General features: G+C 49.2%; 1 protein-coding gene across 2 annotated transcripts in view; it reads right to left on the bottom strand.

Moving 5' to 3' along the window:
• Positions 1-940: 940 nt before the first annotated feature.
• FCHO1 (FCH and mu domain containing endocytic adaptor 1) overlaps positions 941-19194 on the bottom strand; it is a 61350-nt gene continuing 43096 nt past the window's right edge. Inside the window, exons 10-27 of one of the 2 annotated variants that reach the window (XM_069105044.1) lie at positions 13850-13894; positions 13476-13560; positions 13059-13083; positions 12389-12446; positions 10809-10993; positions 10653-10677; positions 10343-10394; positions 10042-10130; positions 9675-9947; positions 8741-8853; positions 8328-8415; positions 6165-6276; positions 4634-4789; positions 4274-4406; positions 3708-3907; positions 2667-2722; positions 1636-1800; positions 941-1312 (exon numbers count right to left, since the gene is read on the bottom strand). In XM_069105044.1, coding sequence (XP_068961145.1) covers positions 1290-1312; positions 1636-1800; positions 2667-2722; positions 3708-3907; positions 4274-4406; positions 4634-4789; positions 6165-6276; positions 8328-8415; positions 8741-8853; positions 9675-9947; positions 10042-10130; positions 10343-10394; positions 10653-10677; positions 10809-10993; positions 12389-12446; positions 13059-13083; positions 13476-13560; positions 13850-13894 — 1883 coding nt within the window. In that variant the 3' untranslated portion in view covers positions 941-1289. The remainder of the gene's footprint in view (positions 1313-1635; positions 1801-2666; positions 2723-3707; positions 3908-4273; positions 4407-4633; positions 4790-6164; positions 6277-8327; positions 8416-8740; positions 8854-9674; positions 9948-10041; positions 10131-10342; positions 10395-10652; positions 10678-10808; positions 10994-12388; positions 12447-13058; positions 13084-13475; positions 13561-13849; positions 13895-19194) is intronic. The other variant, XM_069105063.1, reaches the window with a different exon arrangement.

The following is a 19194-nucleotide window of genomic DNA, read 5'->3' as shown; positions in this document are numbered from 1 at the left end:
TTTGGACCCCTCCTCTGGAGGGGAGGCCAGACAAGACAGAGTTAAATCTAAGGAAGGGTGGGGGTAGGACCAGGAACTCAGAAAAAGTCATGATTCTTACACACACCAAAGATAATGTAAAAAAAAAGAAAACAGAAGAAAGGAAATTAGGGGAAAGAGCCCTGGGACAGGAGCCAGAAGAGCAGGTGACCCAAAGTAGAGAACCTCAGGCCTGTGCCCAAGGACACTCCACCTATATTCTAAACTCTCTAATTCATGCTTTCTGTCAAAGCATCATAAACTGAGACCTGGAAGGGAGTTCGTAGAGGCAGTGTGGAAACAGGCCTACATTTGGGGCACAAAGACCTGAGCAGGGTGGAAGCCCACCTCTGCCACCCACTGACAAAGCAAATAAGTGACCATCAGCCTTCTTTCTCTTCTGCAAAATGGGATAACTGTACCTCCCTGCTAAGGAAGGTAGGAACCTGACAGGAGATAACCCTTGTGGGAAACCAGCAAACATTAAATGCACTATATAAATGTCGGCAGCTACCATGAGTGTCTGGCCAGCTTTGACATTTCTATGTTCTGCATTTTAAGGGCCCTCCTAGCTCTGACATTCAGGGTTCTAAGAGACCTCCTAGCTCTGACATTCTGTGCTCTAAGGGCCCTCCCAGCTCAGACATCCTGGGTTCTAAGAGACCTCCTAGCTCTGACATTCTGTGCTCTACAGGCCCTCCCAGCTCTGACATCCTGTGTTCAAAGGGTCTTTCCAGCTCTGACATTCTGGATTCTAACATTGCTGCTTGCTGGTCTTGAGTTTTTCCTTGCCAAATCCCCTCCAATGTACAGCTTGGACTGGGCTCCACAATGAAAGACTCACAGAGAAGCCAAGCTGAGCCCCCTACCTCTTATTTGGCCTCCCTTTCCCCAACTGAGAAGAGGCCCAGAGCCAGAATAGTTTTATTAGAAAATAGAGTGTTTATTCAAATGACATAAAACCCCAGGGGCTGGACTGACCTTGGGCTGAGGGAAGGACTGTGGGAGGGAAGGGGAAAGCCAGGGGAAGGAAACCTGCAAGGCTCAGTCCAGGGTGGGGAACTTTGGGCCCCCACTCTCCAATTCCCAACCCTCCCAGTTCACACCACACCCTCCCCCCTCCCCCCAGAGGGCTGGGGTCACTCAGTGTCTGTTTAAAATCAACCTGGTCTAAAGTTTGGGGTGCAGGGTGGGAGGGAGGAGGCCCCACCACGGAGCCAAAGTGCAAATCCAAGCCCAGAAAGGGAGCAGCACAGCCTAGCCAGTGGAGCTCAGCAGCCAGCCAGATAGGTTCCTGTGGAACACAAAGGGCTGCTTAGGTGCAGGGAGATGGCTGGGGCTTCTCTTCTTCTGTGTTCTTGGGTTTCCGGCTCCTTCCCTCCCCATTCCATGCCCTGGGAGTTTTTGAAGCCCACCTGTGTCCTGAACACTGAGGCTCCCCCTCTCTCTCCTCCAATCCCTGGCTGGAATCTATTCCCCATCCCACTCCCTACCCCTCCACCACCTCCAGGTAGCAGCATTTCAGACCCTTTTTTGGGGACCCCAGGGGTAGGGCCATATAGGGGCTGTGATGAAAAAGGAAGCCCGGGGTAGGGGGAGAATGGCCCCTTCTATTACCTGTGGCAAACCTCCTTTTCACCAGAGACATGCGGTACCCACTGCCCACAAGCTCCACATCCACCCCAGACAGGGTGCTGCCCTCACTGGTGAAGTGGGCAGCCACTGGGCCAGGCATGCTGGGCCCAGACAGAGGTTCCCAACTGGCAGAGAGATGGCCTTGGCCTGGAGGGACAAAAGCAGCTAGATGCTGATCTAGCCTAACCCTGGGGATCAGGGCATTCCCTATGATACCCTTCTAGGCCTGAGGAGAGAGCCTATAGGGCCACTGGGCCCACAGACTCCCATCCCCCAGTCTCATCAGCCACAGGGATTTCCTGGCTGACGCCCCACCTCCCACCTGACACCCCCACCTCCCTAAGCTCCCAGAGCAGAGGCGGCTGGCCCATGGAGCACAACCAATGGTTTGCTATATGCCACTGGACAAAATCTCCCCGGGATGGGCATGAGGAGAGACTCCTGTCTAGATCTCTGCCATGTTGGAGTCACTGCCCATTCTTCATGTGCCTCACATAAGCAGATATCTCCCCCCTAGAATGTGAGTACCCTGAGGGCAGGACAGTTAGGCTCTTCCTTCCTACCCCCAGTGCTTAGCAGAGTGTCGGGTGCACAGTAGATGTTAAGAAAATGCTTGTTGGCTGTCTTCTAGTTATTTGTGGACAAGCTGACCAGATCCTACAATCTACCCCTTGGGGGTGGGGATTGAGCCCTTTTTTCATCCTTATATCTAAGAGTACTCAGCCCAATGCCTTGAATATAGCATGCACTTAATAAATGTGTTGTGGGTTCTAAGGGTCCTCCCAGCTCTGACATCCTGGGTTCTAAGGGCCCTCCCGGCTCTGACATCCTGGGTTCTAAGGGCCCTCCCAGCTCTGACATTCTCTGCTCTAAGGGCCCTCCCAGCTCTGACATTCTGTGTTCACTGGGCCCTCCCAGCTCTGAGATTTATGTTTTAAGGTTCTACAAGGGGAGGATTTAGGCCTGGGGAACAGAAGATGCCCAGGAAGCTTAGAGGAAGAGTACAGGCTCACCCCCTTCCTCTGACACATCTGGAAGTCTCCACAAGAGCCTCTTCTCCTCCAGGTTCCTATGGGTAGAAAAGGGTAAAGGCCTCAGCTGGGCCTGGTCCCTTCCTCATCCCATTCAGACTCTGGTCCTGGGTCCCTGGCTCTTGACAAGTGAACTTGGGCTTCTTCTTGCAGTCTTCCAGCCATTTTAAACAATCCACATTTGCCATCTCCACTCCCCACCATCTCCCCTCTGGTCCATCCCACCCTTCCCTCATTAGAGTATAAGCTCCGGGAGGAGAGAGAGGATCTGTCTGGCTTACTTATACCTCTGTCCCTAGCAGTTAGTAAATGCTTAATAAAATGTTTTTGTATTAAAACATTTGGGCAGCTCAGTAATGAAGTGTATAGAATGCTGAGCCTGGAGTTAGGAGGGTATGAGTTCAAATCCAGCCTCAGATACTAGCTGGGTGACCCTGGGCAAGTCACTTCACCTGGCTTGCCTCAGTTTCCTCATCTATAAAATGAGCTGGAGAAGGAAATGGCAAAACACTCCAGTATCTTTGCCAAGAAAACCCCAAACGAGACCACAAAGAATCGAACGTGATTCATCATCAACAACATTCAAACATTCATTTGCTTGTTCATTCATTCATTCGTTCATTCGTTCATTCATTCATTCATTCATTCATTCATTCATTCATTCATTCATCAGGCTCTTCTTGGGTCCCAGTTCTGGCACAGGGAATCTCTAGTGTCCCTCAAAGCTTATACATCACTTACTGAGGTCTTTCCTGGTCTCCCCAGCTGCTAACTTCCACTCTCAATTACCTTAAATTTGTTCTGAGTATATCCATGACATGGTAGATGACAGATCTACTCAGTGTGCATAAGTGGGTCCCTGGGCAGTACAGAAGCTCCCTGAGGGCCAGGACTGTTCATCTCACTAGCACCTGGCACAGCGCCAGCTAGGCTGTAGGTCCTTTAAATAGGCTTGTGGACTGATGGCCCCAGGGTCCCAGAATGTACCCACTACCTCAATGGAAAACCCAGGAAGGGGCTCACCAGCTGGCAGCGGGCTGTAGACGGACATTGGTGACCGGCTCCTCAACAGGCAGCAGGATCTGGACGTTGGTGAGTGGGGTGGGCAGGGCCATGGCGCTTGGGCAATAACTGTACTCCACCGAGACCTGGGTCAGGGCACGGCCACACTGCCAGTGGGCACTGAGCTGCAGAGGAGCCGACTGGACCCCAGGCTTGGAGAACTGGGCAGGGGAGAGGAGAGCAGCTTGGGATAGAGGAGCAACTTTCTTGTCTCCTGAGACCCCACCCCACCCCAATTTGTCCTGTATGTTGGCTGAGAGCCTCCTGCCTATCCAAGAAGGCCCCTCTAGCTCTAACCCTGACCACTACTGGCTTTGTATGGGAGCAATGAAAGGTCCCCATCCTGGCCCCTTGGGTGCCCATGGAGAACCACCATCCCATCTCCCTCGGTATCCTCTTAGAGCTGCCATCCCCACTCCCACCCACGGGTCCAGAGAGCTTTCTTCCGTCTGTTGTGATTACAGGTGAGATCCTCCTTGGTGTATGCCCAGCTCTACCTCTGGCTGTGTGCCCCTGGCAGGCCTCACCTTATACCGAAGCAGCACCACATTGTAGTAGGAGGCTGCTGGGCTCTGTTCGGCCTGGCGCTGTAGATGCCCCGTCAGAGCAGACATATTCAGCCAGAAGTCCTTGGTGGCTGGATCACTTTGGGAAGGGTCACTGTGGGGCAGGGTTAGGGCTGGTTGGCTCTGGTTTCCCATAACTATCCTGACGTTCAAGGTCCAAGTTCAGCTCTTCCCTCCACCCCCACACCCATTCTTCCCCTCCCCAGCCCCTCAGGATCCTCCTAGCTCTGGTCATCCGGCCAGTATCTCATGAGTCAATCGCCCCTGGCCCAAGCACCCAGGGTCCCCTTGGCATTCTGGCTGGACCAGCCTCCCCCACACCTGAAGAGTAGGTCAGCGTTGGGCTGGAAGTGTTCAATGACAGCTGTACGGACCAGACGGAAGCTGAGCACAGGCAGGGGCATCGTCCCGCTGAACACCCTCACGATCCCCGCAGGGAAGGACATGGTCAGCTCACCTGTCACCTTCACCATGCAGCTGTGGGGCACAGAGCTCAGAGGTGGCACCTGGGCCCGAGCCTCACCTCCAGAGGAAAGAGCTTTCCCAGGAGCAGCTAGGGCACAATGGATGGAATGCTGGACTTGGAGTCAAGAAGACCCGAGTTCAAATCCTGCCTCAGACACTGCTTTGTGACCCTGGGCCCACTTTCTCAGCCTCAGTTTCCCCATTTATAAAACAGGGATTACAATAGCACCTACCTCCTAATGTTGCTGTGAAAACCAAATGAGATAATATATGTAACACTTTGTACATGGTGTACAAGGTTGTTATTGCTATTGTTAGCATCACTGTATTTTATTATTCTATTTATTGTTTATCTTGTATTTATTTGTTAATGTATACAAATTCTATAACATAAATTTATAATGCTAAAAGTTGTTATTATCATTGGATTTCATATATTATTCCATTTATTATTTATCTTGTATCTGTTAGTATATATAAATTCTAGAATATAAATATATAAAGCTCAAAGTGGTTATTATTACCATTGTATTTCATATATTATTCTACTTATTATTTATCTTATATTTATTATTCTATGAATAAAATATATTTAAAAATAAAGTATAATAAATATTTAATCATAGGTTTAACATAAATATCTCAGCATATAAATCTATATAAACTATATTATATTATAAGGATATATAACAGTATGTTACAATATATGTTACATAAAATAGTCATATTATTTTAGATTATTATTTATATTTATTTTATTAGTATATGGTTTATATACTTCTGTTGCTAAGACCTGTGATTTCCTCACATTGTGCTGGAGTCCTTCTCCTCCCCATTCACAGATCCATGCCTTATCTGGAGTTTCTAGTCTGAGATTTGCGGGATCACTGCAAGGTGTGGTCAGCAAGTGGCACGTTTTCCAGGCCAAATGTGAAATTAGGCCTTTCCCCTCCCACCCACTTAGTCAGGCTAGCTCTCTTAGCGATATCCTGGGCCTGCCATTGCATTTGACATGATTCTATTGCCTACAATGTACTTTCCTATCCATGATCTCACTTGAGCCTCAGAACTCTCAGGAGAAGAAGGACAGGAGGCCAGCGAGGTCTTTAACCCTATTTTACAAAGAAGGAAACTGAGGTCCCAATAAGTGAAGAGACTCCCCCTAGGTGGTGCAGTGAGTTAGTTTAGGGACCTCAGTTCTCATTCTGGTTCTAGCCCTAATCTCAAGCCATGGTCTGTGTCCACTTGACCATCCAGTAGCCTGGGGGAATCTTTAGGGGGAAGAGCTACAGTGGCCTGAGGGGCAAGTAAATGAGTGATGGAACCCTGGTCAGACTTGACCCCCCTCTTTCCCCCTCAACCCTATCTGTTCCAGTTAGTGGCCTACCTGGAGGCATCCTGGCCTCGGAAATAGGCATGGATATACTCTGTGAAAGCTGTGGCTACAGGCAGGGCATCCTGGGAGCCTAGCACCACGGGGCTGGGGCCCCTGGAGATCCCTGCAGAGGGGAAAAAGACAAGCCAGGATCAGTTTTCAGCCCCAAGAGCCCCTCAAAGAATTGTACCAGGAGATAAAATAATAGCTAGGAGGATCTTTAGAGATAATCAAATTCAGTCTCATTTTACAAATGGGGAAACTGAGGCTCAGTGAGGGGAAAAGCTCACAAAACACAAGTCTGGGGCAAAACTGTGAGTCAGATTACAGGATGTCCCAGTTAGAAGGGAGGGACTATAGAAAGAATGGCCTTAGGGGCGGCTAGGTGGCACAGTAAGTAAAGTGCCGACCTGGAGTCAGGAGGACCTGGGTTTGGAACCTGTCTCAGACACTTAACACCCACACAAAAAAAAATAGCTGTGTAACCTTGGGCAAGTTACTTAACCCCAATTGCCCTCCAAAAAAAAAAAAAGGGAAAGAATGCCCTTAGCAACAGGCAGTCCAGGTTCTCCTTGGAATCCTCCAGCCATGGGGAGCTCACTACCCACAAAAGGCACCCATTCCACTTTTAAATAGCTTTCTTCCTTCCAACTTTTTCCTAACTTGGAGCCAAAACCTGTCTCCCCAGGGCCTCTTCCACTCACCACCCCAGTTCTGCCCTCAGGGGCCACAACAAAGGAGGCTAATCCCTTTTCCACCTGAAGGCCTATTAGGTACTCAGAGGATCATAGGATTTAGAGCTGGCAGGCCTCCCAGTGATACCCTGGTTTGACTACTTACTAGATGAGAAAATTGAGACCTGGACCCAAAGGGCTATAAAAATGTGCACAGCCTTTGACCCAGCAATACCACTTCTAGGGCTGTATCCCAAAGAGATCATAGACGTGGGAGATAGACCCACATGTACAAAAATATTTATAGCAGCTCCTTTTGTGGTGGCCAAGAACTGGAAATTGAGGGGAGGCCAATCAAGTGGGGAATGGCTGAACAAGTTGTGGTATATGAATGTAATGGAATACTATTGTGCTGTAAGAAATGATGAACGGGTGGACTTCAGAAAAATCTGGAAAGACTTATATGACCTGATGCAGAGTAAAGTGAGGAGAACATTGTATACAGTAACAGCCACAGTGTGTGCTGACTAGCTGTGATAGACTTAGTCCTTTTCAGCAATGCAAGGACCTAAAACAATTCCAAAGGACTCATGATGGAAAATGTCAGTCACATCCAGAGAAAGAACTCTGGAGTCAGAATGCAGAATGAAGCAGACTGTTTTCTTTTTTGTTTTGTTTTTCCTTCTCATGATTTTTCTCATTCATTATAATTCTTCCATGTAACATGACTAATATGAAAATGTGTTTAATAGGAATGTATGTGTAGAACCCATATCAGACTGCAGACTCTCTTGGAGAAGGAGGGGGAGAAAATTTAAAACTTGTGGAAGTGATTGTTGAAAACTAAAAATAAATAATTTAATTTTTAAAAACGAAAAAAGAGGGGGCGCCAGGTGGCTCAGTGAGTAAGAGCGCCGGCCCCAGAGTTGGGAGACCTGGGATCGGTTCCAGCCTCAGATACTTAACACTCACACAAAGAAAAGAACTGGCCATATTAAAAAAATTTTTTTTAAGCAATCGGGGTTAAGTAACTTGCTCAAGGTTACACGGCCAGTTATTTCTGGGTGTGGTGCTGAGTGTCTGAGCCTGGGACTCGATCTCCAGGTCATCCCAACACTGGAGCCGGTGCTCTTACTCGCTGAGCCACCTGGCCGCCCCTTAAAAAAAAATTTAAAAAAAAAAAGAAAGAAAATTGAGACCTGGAGATGTTAATTGCCTAGGAACACACAGCTAACCAGAGACAGAGGCAGAGATGGGAACCTTAGACTTCTGAGTTTAAATTTAGTCAATCAGTCAACCAGCGTGTGGACACACAAAATAGGCCTTGCTCTCAAGGAGGTTACAGTCCATCAATCATCCATGTTCTCTATCTCAGGACCTGAAGGATGCAGTCATGGCAGCTCCTAGCCCCCAGCCTAGAGCCCTCTCCACTCCCCAGGTCAGTTCAGGCCCTCCCCTCCACTCCCCGCCCCATCCATTCTACAGGGAGCCCAAGACATACCAAGTCCTGACTGGGGAAAGCCGCTGCTCCTCTCTGGGAGGCTGCTAGGGACGGAGGAACTCAGTGGGGATGGGCTCAAGGAACGAGACTGGAAGCAAAGTAGAGATCACTGGAGCCAGTCAGAGATCATGTCTGACCCTCTTCATTGAGAAAATAGAGGCCCAGATATGGGGGAGCTGGGGTGTGACTCCCCACCCCAGGCTATGAGGGCAGCCCATGGGCAGTTGCCCAGTGCCCTCCTCGAGCCTCTTCCCATGCCTCTACTCCCCCTCCCCATTCTAGCCATCTAGGGTCCCCACTTCCCATCCTGGCAGCCGGCACAGCCCAGACCTATGAGCATCCATGTACTACAAGAAGTAAGGCATGTGCCAACCAGCCCTACCCCCCTCTCCTGGGGACCCTGCTACCCTTACCAGGTCTCCACTGCTCCGGGTGAGGGTACTAGGTGTCTTCCTGGTATGACCTCTTCTGGGTAGCATTGCTTGTCCTTCCCGGGACCCTGCATCGGGCAGAGCAGGCACCAGGTCTGAGCATCCATGGGATGAGAGATGGGCAAGAACAAAACCATGAGAGCAATGACAACAGCTGTTATTTACATAACATGCTACAGCTTGCAAGGCACTATATATATGTACATACATACATACATGTGTGTGTGTCTATAATATCTCATTATTTGATGCTTTCAACAACCCTGCATAGCAGGTGCTACAGTCACCCTCATGACAAAGACAGGGCTGACAGGGGCTGAGTGACTTGCCTAGGGTCACACAAACTGAAGAGTTTGGGGCAGGATTTGAACTCTGTACAGTATCCATAAGATACAAGTTACCAGTGATTAGAATTTCTAATAACACTTCAAAGCTTACAAAGTGTTTTCCTCATGATAGCTCCCTGCAGGGTGTATAAAGATTATGTTCTCAACTTGACAGATCAGGAAATTGAGTGGGGAAGGGACACAGCCTAGGTTGTATACTGAGTCACTGGCCAAGTCAGGATAAAGCCTTGTCCGCCAGTGTCCCCAGCTAGGAACCTTTCCGCTTCATCCCACTGCCTCCCTTACACATCCATCCCACCCCCATACCAAGGAAGCTTGGAAAGGAAGGGGGAAGGGAGAGGACTCAGTTTCCCCAAGCATTGGGTGGGAGTGAGAGGCAGACAGGCTTGCCTTCAGAGGCTCTATCACTGGGAGTATGTGAGCAGAGGCTAGGCCTCCTGGGAAGACTGAAGAGAGCAAGAGGTTGGTCCAAACCCGTCAGGGCTTCCTGGGGGCCCTCCCATCTCTGAGATTCTAAGCTCCCCCGAACCTGGAAGAACTGGACATTTTGGGAATGGGCTCAGACTCACCATCACTCGCCCAGGGGTCTCGGTTGGGCTCGGATCCTGGAGGCCCCCCTGGCGCAGTCCAGGCAGGGCAGGTGTGGGGCCGGGCTGGTGGGGAGCTAGGAGGTCTCCTGGCCCCGGGGGGACTCTGGGGTGTGGCCGGTCGGGGAACCCAGGAGTCTGGAGAGGGGCCAGGGGCTGGGTGGGATGGGGAGTCCAGACCTGAGTCCTCCACATTCTCTGGGGATGAGGAGGAGAAGGGAGAGGGGCTGGAGGTAAGGCCGTAGCTGCCAGAGCCTGGAGAAGGGGAGGAGAGACGAAGGGGGTCAGAGAGGTGGGGAGTCCAGCTTCACAGCCTGGCCTCCGCTAAGTGGCCTCCCCCCACCATCACCTGGAAAGTCTGGCTCCAAGGCTGACTCCAGGGGAGGGCCAAAAAGGGTCTTGGACAGCTGCACGTCTGATTGGGGCTTTTCTGCACATCTGGAGATGGGGGAGGGGCAGAATTTACAGCTCAATCTCTGGCTCCAAATGGTGGGGTGGGGAGGGGAGGGATTAAACGCAGGGGGAAAGGTCAGGATACAGGGCTGGAGGGGAGGAGATATTGGAGCACAGGGCAGGGGTCCTGGGTGGGGGAACACATAGATGCACCCTGACTTGTTGCACCCCCTCCCCTCCCCTGCATGCATACACACCGGATGGCTCTGGAGGCCGAGTGAGGCCTCAGTGGTTTCCCTGACATCTCCCCTGTAAGAGACCCCACATCTCAGTTTAAGCTTGCCACGCTCCCCCACCCATTACCAACAGGCTCTTCCCCCCTGGGGTCCCCAGAGACCCTCCTTCCCACTCTGTCCAGCCACCCAATCCTATGGAGACCCCAGGGCAAGGACTCAGAGGGCTGGGAGGGCCTGGAAGAAGCTGGGGGCTCCAGAAAGAGGCTGGGACCAGGACCTGGTCTCAGCCCAGCTGCTCCCCTCCCCCCCCCATAATAGGAAGGGCACTTACGGGAGGAATGGCGTTTCATGGTGCCCTGTGAACAGAACAGGTGCATCAGGAGGTCCCCCAATATACACCCACCTATCTTCCCCACCAGGGCACCACCATGGCCTCTGACCTCCCATGCCCCTGGCTCATCATCTCCCCCACTGCCCACCTCCTTACCCCAGGGCCTGGTGGCAGGATCAGGCTGCCCGCTGTGGCCTTGAGCTGGGCTGCAGCGGCCTCGGCGTCCCGGGACTGGCTGGGGGGCGGGGCTGGCTTGATCTGGACAAAGAACTTTCGGGGCTCCTCGTCATCATCATAGTCAGAGTCACTAGATGAACAGAAGCGTGGGTTCTCCCGCTCTGGTGCTCAGGGGTCAAGGAGGCAAGTAAAAAACTGAACACTCTCCCTGCCCTCCCTCGGCCTCCTGTCTCCACTCCCAACACCTCCACATCAAGCCCAGGCCATGAACAGACAGAGCCTCTAATCCCACAGAAGCCTTGGGAACAAGTTCTATTTGGTGATGGACAGTGGAGATGGAATCAGAGGTCTGAGTTCTAATCTTGACTCTTGGGCCTCAATTTCCACATTTGTAAAAGGATGGATTTGGACTAGATAACTTTCAAGATCCCTTCAAGTATCCCATCTAAATCTAGGATGCCATATATGTTTCAGAGGGACCCCTGACATCGAAGGCCATGTCTCTCCCCATAGAAGCAGCTAGGTGGTGTCAAGGATAGAGGGTCAGACTTAGGGCCAAGGAAACTTGAGCTCAAATATGGCTCCAGAAACATACTAGCTGTGTGACTCTGGGCAAGTCACTTTGTTTCTGTTTACCTCAGTTTCCTCACCTATAAAATGGGGATAATGACAGCACCTACCTTTCAGGGCTACTGGGAAGATCAAATGTGATACTTTTGTAAAGTACTAAACACAGTTCTTGGCACATAGTAGGAATATAATGAATGCTTGTTTCTTTCCTTTTTCCTTTCCTCCCCCTCCCTCTCTTCCTTCTTTCCTTCCTTCTTTCCATGGCCCAGGGGTTCCCTGAGGAGCCCTACACACCGCAGGCTTCCTCTGGGTAGATCCCCCCATCTTTTTCTTAGCCGAAGGCCTCCCTGAAGGTAGACCTCACGTTATCATCACCATTAATTATTATAAGGGATGGAGACTACACCTGGGATCTCATTGATAGAGGGTGAGTTTCCTCCCTCTAGGTATTCAAGTTGGTCCCTGCCACTTATCTGGAGCCCCAAGAAATGAAGTGACTTGCCCAGGGTCATCCAGTCAGTATGTGTCAGAAACAGGACTCGAACCCAGATCTTTCCTATCCTACACCCACTGTGCCACGCTGCTCATTACTGTTATTATTGTGCTTATTATTCCTGTTTTCTTTCAAAGTCAACTCTAGAAAACTCTCCAAATTGATCAAAGGCAGGAAAAGTGTTTATGAGTATTGGCTGAAGGAGTGTCCTTACCTGGGAATTCTCAAGGCTAATTAAATCAAAGCCCAATCTATTGTTATTCATGATTATTGGTATTTCATCCTCGGGCTTGCTCCAGGGCCCAGCACGGGCCAGTGGCCTGGTTGTCATTCCCATGTTGACCACAAGGTGGTGATCATTCACCACTTTCCAGGCCTGAATTCTGAGCTTAGCCAGGCCCAGTGAGCTGGCTGGGAAGGGGGGGAGGGGGCCAGCGACTCTGCTTTGGCCCTGCTCCCCAGGCCCCACTTCCCCAGATTTGGGGTGGAAGGATATTGTTCTGATTGACATCTGGCCGGACAGTGAAGCCTTCCTCATCCACTACAGGGCAGGTCTGAGGGAACAGGTATATCAGGGGCACTGGGAAAGGGGTAGGTCCCCTGCCCCATTCCACACGCCCTCAAACAGAAACACCAAGCCTCCTGGAAGGACCCAGCCTCTCCCTTGCCCCTCTACGCTGAGCTCTCCTCAATGCCAATATGCCATCTCCCACCTGTGTCTTTGCACTGGCCCGGCCTCCTCCCCTCTGCTCCCTGGCTCCAAGTCCCAGCTTCTGCCAGAGGCCCTTTGGGTACTGCAGGAGCTGCCAATGCCGTGATATCCACATAACCTTCCTATACTCCACAGTATGTGCCTGGCTTAGGGCTTAATAAATGCTTGTTGACCAGCTGTTAGGGACTGGTTCCAGGCCTTGCCACTGACTCACGGTGTGATTTTGGGGAAGTCCCTTCCTCTCTCTGGGCCTCAGTTACCTGTACCTCCCTCTCCCTTCCTCCACTCCCTGAGAAAAATGAGGGTGTCTGAATGGTCTTTAAGGTCAGTTACTTCAGGCTGTGACACCCTGCCTTCAGCCTCACTCAGTACCCAGCCTGGGGCCCATCCAGTAGGAGGACTGATAGATCTCAGCTTTGCTGAGGGGAGCAGAACTCTCACAGCCCCTACTCACCACAGATTCAGTCTCTGGGGAGTCCCTGGAGGAAGAAGATGCCAAAACATTAGAGGCCAGCTCCCCTCCAGCTCCTTCAAACCCCATTGTTGCTCATCTCCTTCCCTAAGACCCTCAGCCCCCCTATCCTCCTCCCAGATCCCAAGAAGGGCCAACTCCCTTCTTCTCTCAGGGCCTTGGTTCTCACCTCCTAAGCCTCTATCCCAACCCAAGGGTATCTTAGTCCTAGACCACTCCTTTCTCCTCCGTTCCCCCCTCTTAGGACCATGAACCCCAACTCCATCCTGATCCCTGGGCCCCTTATCATCTACTATCCCCAGTCCACTCCAAGTCAGGATGACCCAGAAGAGGGGAAGAAGGCCCAGTGGCCCTCCTGGGGTGGGACCAAGGCTTTCTGCAGGGCTAAGTAAGTCTTACGATGGCCGATGTTCACGCTCCCTCCGGCTCAGCCCAGGGATTCGGAAGGGCCTGTTCCCACCACTGCCTCGGAGGCGTCTCCCACCTGTGTATTGGGGAGGGGGAAATAGGGAGGGAGAGGAGGGTATGGACAAGGGCATTGAACCCCAAGGAAAGGGACAATGGAATCTGGCAGTTTCCTGAATTTGGATGCCAGAGGGGGATAGACAAGGAGAAAGGAAGGACCCCCACCCATATCACCATGCCACATCCCCCTTCCCCTCCTCTGTCCAATTCCAGGGATTCTGGGGTCTGATCAGACCCTAGGACAGCAGTAAGGGGCTAGGGGGTGGGGGGCCCAGGCAGGGCCTCCAGGGGCCCCCACACGTACTTGCCTTCCGGAAGGGCCATAGAGCTGTACTCCTCAAAGTCTACGACACCTGAAAAAGAAGTAATTGGGAGACCCTGTAAGGTTTTTTTTCTTCCCCTAACTTCTACTGACCTCTCCTGCCATCTTGTATCTGTTGAAATCCTACCTTTAAGGGCCATCTCCTGCATCCCTCAGAATCAGGTTGTCAGAGCTCATCAGGTTCAGAAATCACTGAACACAACGTTCCCCTTTTTTCATAGATGAGGAAACTAAGGCCCAGAGAAAGGAAGTAAACTTGGCCAAAGTCATATAATGGTACAGACAGGGAGAGAAACTAGATCTGCTCATTCTTAGTTCATATATTTAGAGTTGGAAGGAGCCTTAAAATTCACTCAAGTCTATCTCTCCTTCATTTTACAGATGAGGAAACTGAGGCTCAAGAGGTTAAGTAACTTACCCAAAGTCACACAGGGAGTAAATGGAAAGAGCCAGGATTTGAACCCAGGTCCTCTCACTTCAAATCTAGCACTCTTTTCACTTTGCCTGCTATAGTACCTCCCTATACCCTATGGCCTTTTAATTCCAAAGTAGACAGCTTTAACAAAAGCTTTGAAAGAAAACAAATACTTAGAAACAATTTTGCCTCCACAGAACTCCCTTCCTCCCTGTGGCAAGCCTCCATAAGATCCAGCAGGGTCTACCAAGGTGGTAAGGTCCAGCCCCCAACTACGCCTGTTGTTTAAAGACCAAATTAGCTAAGTAGTAGCCTACTTCCATTCCCAGGAGGTGGCCCATTAGACCAGTCTTTGGTCATGGCATCCCATGAAACAAAGAAAAATATAAACTAGGCCTCTGTCCTGTGTAGGTCCCTTTCACTCCTGCAGAGACAGTCACAGAGTAGAGAAAAGGGTGGAGTGGGGCAAAGGATGTAAACAATCATGGCTTTGAGACCATTTATGAACCTTGATTTAGTGCCTGGCTCCCCAAATGTGAAACCCACATCCAGAGACAGATCGGCTGACCCACTATAGGCTATAGGAAAATGAAATGCTGATATTCCCTATATAAATGGGACTAGCACTGAAAAGAAGTTTCAGTTAAAAGATAAGACAGCTTCTGGGCTCTGCTCAGAGGGGCTGATACAAAGGAATTGGCAAAGATGTTTCAGTGGGTGTTCACAGACAACAAAATAAACCTCATTTCACAGGACACTCAGTCATTTTCCTTGAAAAGAATTGTCACATACACACCAATATTTATTACAAAGGACATAGAGAGAAATTCCACAAAGAATCTGAGATCCCCCAAGCCAAGGCAATGACAAGATCACCAAGCATTAACCTTAATATGTGGTGACTTCAACATGATAGTGGGTACAAGAGAAGATTGTGAAAAATAGGTTGGAAGAGATGGCCTAAGGATGAAGAGAAGAAAGTGGTCAAAGGGTCATTGACTACTGAAAAGTTTCCCATCTGAATCACAGAATCTGAGTGTTGCTACGTGGGACAACCCATACACAAAAGAATCCCCACTATAACATATCTGATAAATGATTGTCAAGCTCCTTCATGGAGACCTTTGGAGAGCTCTAATCACCAAGAAGCTTTCCAAAGTCTTAACTGGCATCTTTCAGCATCTACCCACTTCTCTTGGTTCTGTCCTCTCTGACCAAATGGAACAAGTCAATTCTTCCTCCATATGACAAACCTTCAAATACCAGAAAACAGCTGTCATGCCCTGCCCCCCAATGGCCATGCCTCTTCTCCAGGCTAAACATTCTCACTTTCTTCGATGGATCATCATGTGATTTGGGCCTTCATGATCTCGGTAGCTCTCTGGTCATTCTCAAGCTTGCTGAGGTCCTAGTCCCCAAACTAGGAAGGTGACCATGACATTCCTAGTATTCTGGCACAGGTCTTGACTATTGCACCAAGCTACTGGTGGGGCTCCCTGCTTCAGGTCACTCTCTAATCTACCCTCCACTCAGCTGCCAAAGTGATCTTCCTAAAACACCCATCTAACTATGTCAAATACTGACTCTTTTCAATGGCTCCCTATTGCCTCCAGGATAAAATATAAAATCATCTGGCATTCAAAGCCCTTCATAGCCTGTCCCTTTCCACTTTACCAGTATTATTAGACCTTAGAGTCCTCCCCCATGTACTCTGGGGTCTGGTGACAACAGCCTCCCTGCTATTCCTCCACTCCATGTCCCTACGCCAAGTATTTGCACTGGCTGTCCCCCATGCCTGGAATATTCCTCCTCCTCCTGCCTCCTTCAAGCACCACCTAAAATCCCCCCTTCTACCACAGGCCTTTTCTGACCCTCTTTAATGCTGGTAGCTTCTCTTTATTATTTCTAATTTAGCTTGTCTCTATTTTGTTTGTAAATAGTTATTTGCACATTGGGTCACTAGGTGGCGCCAGACTCCACAGAGCACTAGGCTGGGAGTCAGGCCAACTTATCTTAAGTTCAGATCTTCGGTTACCAGCTGTGTGACCCTGGGCAAGTCACTTAACCCTTTCTGCCTCCGTTTCCTCATCTGTAAGACGATCTGGAAAAGGAAATGGCAAACCATTCCAGTATCTCTGCCAAGAAAACTCCAAATATAGTCATGGAGAGTCAGACACAAGTGGGGGAAAAAACGGAACAAAAGACAGGATATCTTTTCTGCTTTTCTTTATGTTGCCAGACCTTAGCACAGTGCCTGGCTCATAATAAGGGTTTAATAAATATTACTGACTGCCTGAGAAACTAGATAGCACTCTCCATGATTCCCAAAGAGCTCCCCAATACAAAAGCTGCACTGAGAGATTTTCATGGTGCTCAAAGGCCATGAATCGAAGGCAGAATTAGAACAGCAGGTGATTCAAAGCAATGGAAATATCATAAGGCCCTAGGATTATGGGTACAGCATTGCAAGGGCTCCTGGAGGTCATTCATTTTGCAGATGAGAAAACCAAGGTGCAAAGAATGAAAATGAGTTTCTTATGTACTCATAGGTTGTACTGGACAAACCTAGAAGCCAGGGGGGCATGACTGATCATACAATGAGAAGTGGCAGAGTTGATGCCAGGGACATGTAGGATCGGAAAAGGAGGTAGGTCAGTCATAGGGGAAAAGCAAAGGAAAACAGATGGGGAGCTCTGGCATCTCATGGAATCCCGGAAATGTCAAAAAGACCCAAAGAGGTCTAGGCATTGAACCATCCTCTCTGGGATTACAGGTGGGGGGAATGGAGAATAATAACACCAAATGTGAGGGTGTGGAGGGGTTAAGACTGGCACTAGTGGAGGGGGTGTCCATACTGAGCAAGTTTCACCCGTTCATGGGAATATTGGGGTATAAAAATCAGAATGGTGAAATGGAAAAGAATATCCTGGCTCTACCACTTTATGACTGGGCAAATATATTCACTTTTCTGGTTATCAGTGTCCTCATCTATAAAATAAAGGAGTTAGATTAGATGGTCTCTGAGGTCCCTTCCAGCTCTGATCTTATGACTTCTCCAGGGCCTCAATTTCCTCATCTGTAAAATAAAGGGCTTGGCTTGCTTGGAATGCCTTTGAGGTCCCTCCTAATTCTAAATCTATGACCCCGTGATCTCAGTCAAGAACTCTTAACAACTTATTCCCAACCTGAATCTTACTCACACCTTAATTAGACTATTCCCTTGTAACTTGTCCCACTTCTCTTAACTGATGGTCAATGAAGCCTCCTTCCCTAACAGTCAGAAATCATCTTTTCCCTCTGCAGAGTTCCCCCAGTGCTTCTCCATGCCCCTGTCATTTAAACATGCTGGTAATCTGGGTCTGTATTCTCGCCCCCAGTAGGCAGTGAACTGCATGGGGGCAGGGATGGGTGTCTTATTTATTCTTGGATCTCCCAAAAGGCTCTGCCCTGAGTAGGCGCTTGATAAGTGTTTGCTGTTTGGGGTCTTACATCCCCGGTGTCTTGTAAATAACAAGCTTTTAATAACTGTTTATAGAACCAAATGGCAGAATGGATAAATGAGCTAATGGCAGCGGCAGCTCCCATTTTTAAAAGACTGGAAGAGTTACAAAAGCATATTCCTTATAATACACCTCGGGAGGAGTTAGGGCCAGCATTAAAATCCTTAGGGAGAATGACTGTCCATAGCCCTGAAGAGGCGATGGCACCATTGTCTTCTGCCTTGGTCCAAAGCCAGAGCCTAGGAGACCAAAATGACTTCATGGAAACCACCGAGACTCAGTGGTATGAGATGGATGGCTCTGGATGGATAAAGACTGGACGTGTGATTTATCTGGCATGAGGGACTCCCAAGGGAGAAGACTCCCTCTACCAAAGCAAGCCGGCCTGGGAGGTGTCTGGAGCACTAAGAGGTTAAGAGCATCATCCAAGGTCACTCAGTCAATGTGTCAGAGGTTAGACTTGAACCCAGGTCTTCTTAGCTCCAAGGCCTGCACTGTACCTCCTATGCCAAGCTGCCCCTCTGGAGGATGGAGAAAAAGGGAAATGGAGTGGCATGGCCTATTAAGATAGACTCATGGAAAGAAATATGAGAATCAGAGGGGAGAAAGAAACATGGAAAACAGCGTTTGGGTGAACATCACCAGAAGGAAGAAAGAAAAACGTTTTCAATAGAGTCTGCTACAGGCTATGTGAACAGAGAGGAAATATATGAGATTATAAATCTGGCACAGTGGTAATCACAGGCACCTCAACTATCAAGAAAAGCATTAGAATTCATTCTCTCTCTCTCTCTCTCTCTCTCTCTCTCTCTCTCTCTCTCTCTCTCTCTCTCTCTCTCTCTCTGTCTCCTCTCTGTTTCTGTGTCTCTGTCTTCCTCCCTCTCTCTCTCCTTCTCTCTCTGTTTCTGTTTGTCTGTCTGTCTGTCTCCCACTCTCTCTCCTTACCACAAGTGGAAGAGCTAATAAAATCTTGACTTAAGGCAGCTAGGTTATCCAGTGCATACCTGAAGCCAAGAAGACCTGAGTTCAAATCCAGCTTCAGACACTAATTAACTGTTTGACTCTGGGCAAGTCACTTAAACCACTGCCTGCCTCAGTTTCTTCAACTGTAAAACAGGTGATCGTAACAGCACCTACCTCACAGTGTTGTGAGGATCAAATGAAATAATATTTGTAAAGTGTTCACTGCAGTGTTTGTCATATAGTAAGTACTTAATAAATATTTGTTCCCTTACCTTGGTAATGCTAATTTCATACTTCAAAAATAGAGGAACAGACAGAAATTATACTTTAGATATGATCCTTGCCAAGAAAGAGAAACTGGTTCCTGGAGTCAAAATGATAAGAATGTGTGTGTGTGTGTGTGTGTGAGAGAGAGAGAGAGAGAGAGAGAGAGAGAGAGAGAGAGAGAGAGAG

This window comes from Petaurus breviceps, unplaced genomic scaffold, assembly GCF_028583685.1.
Source record: "Petaurus breviceps papuanus isolate PSGF00001 unplaced genomic scaffold, PetGlider_PUasm1.0 103, whole genome shotgun sequence".
Taxonomy (NCBI): Eukaryota; Metazoa; Chordata; class Mammalia; order Diprotodontia; family Petauridae; genus Petaurus; species Petaurus breviceps.
The sequence above is the reverse complement of the archived record's forward strand: the minus strand, read 5'-3'. Positions and strand labels throughout refer to the sequence as shown.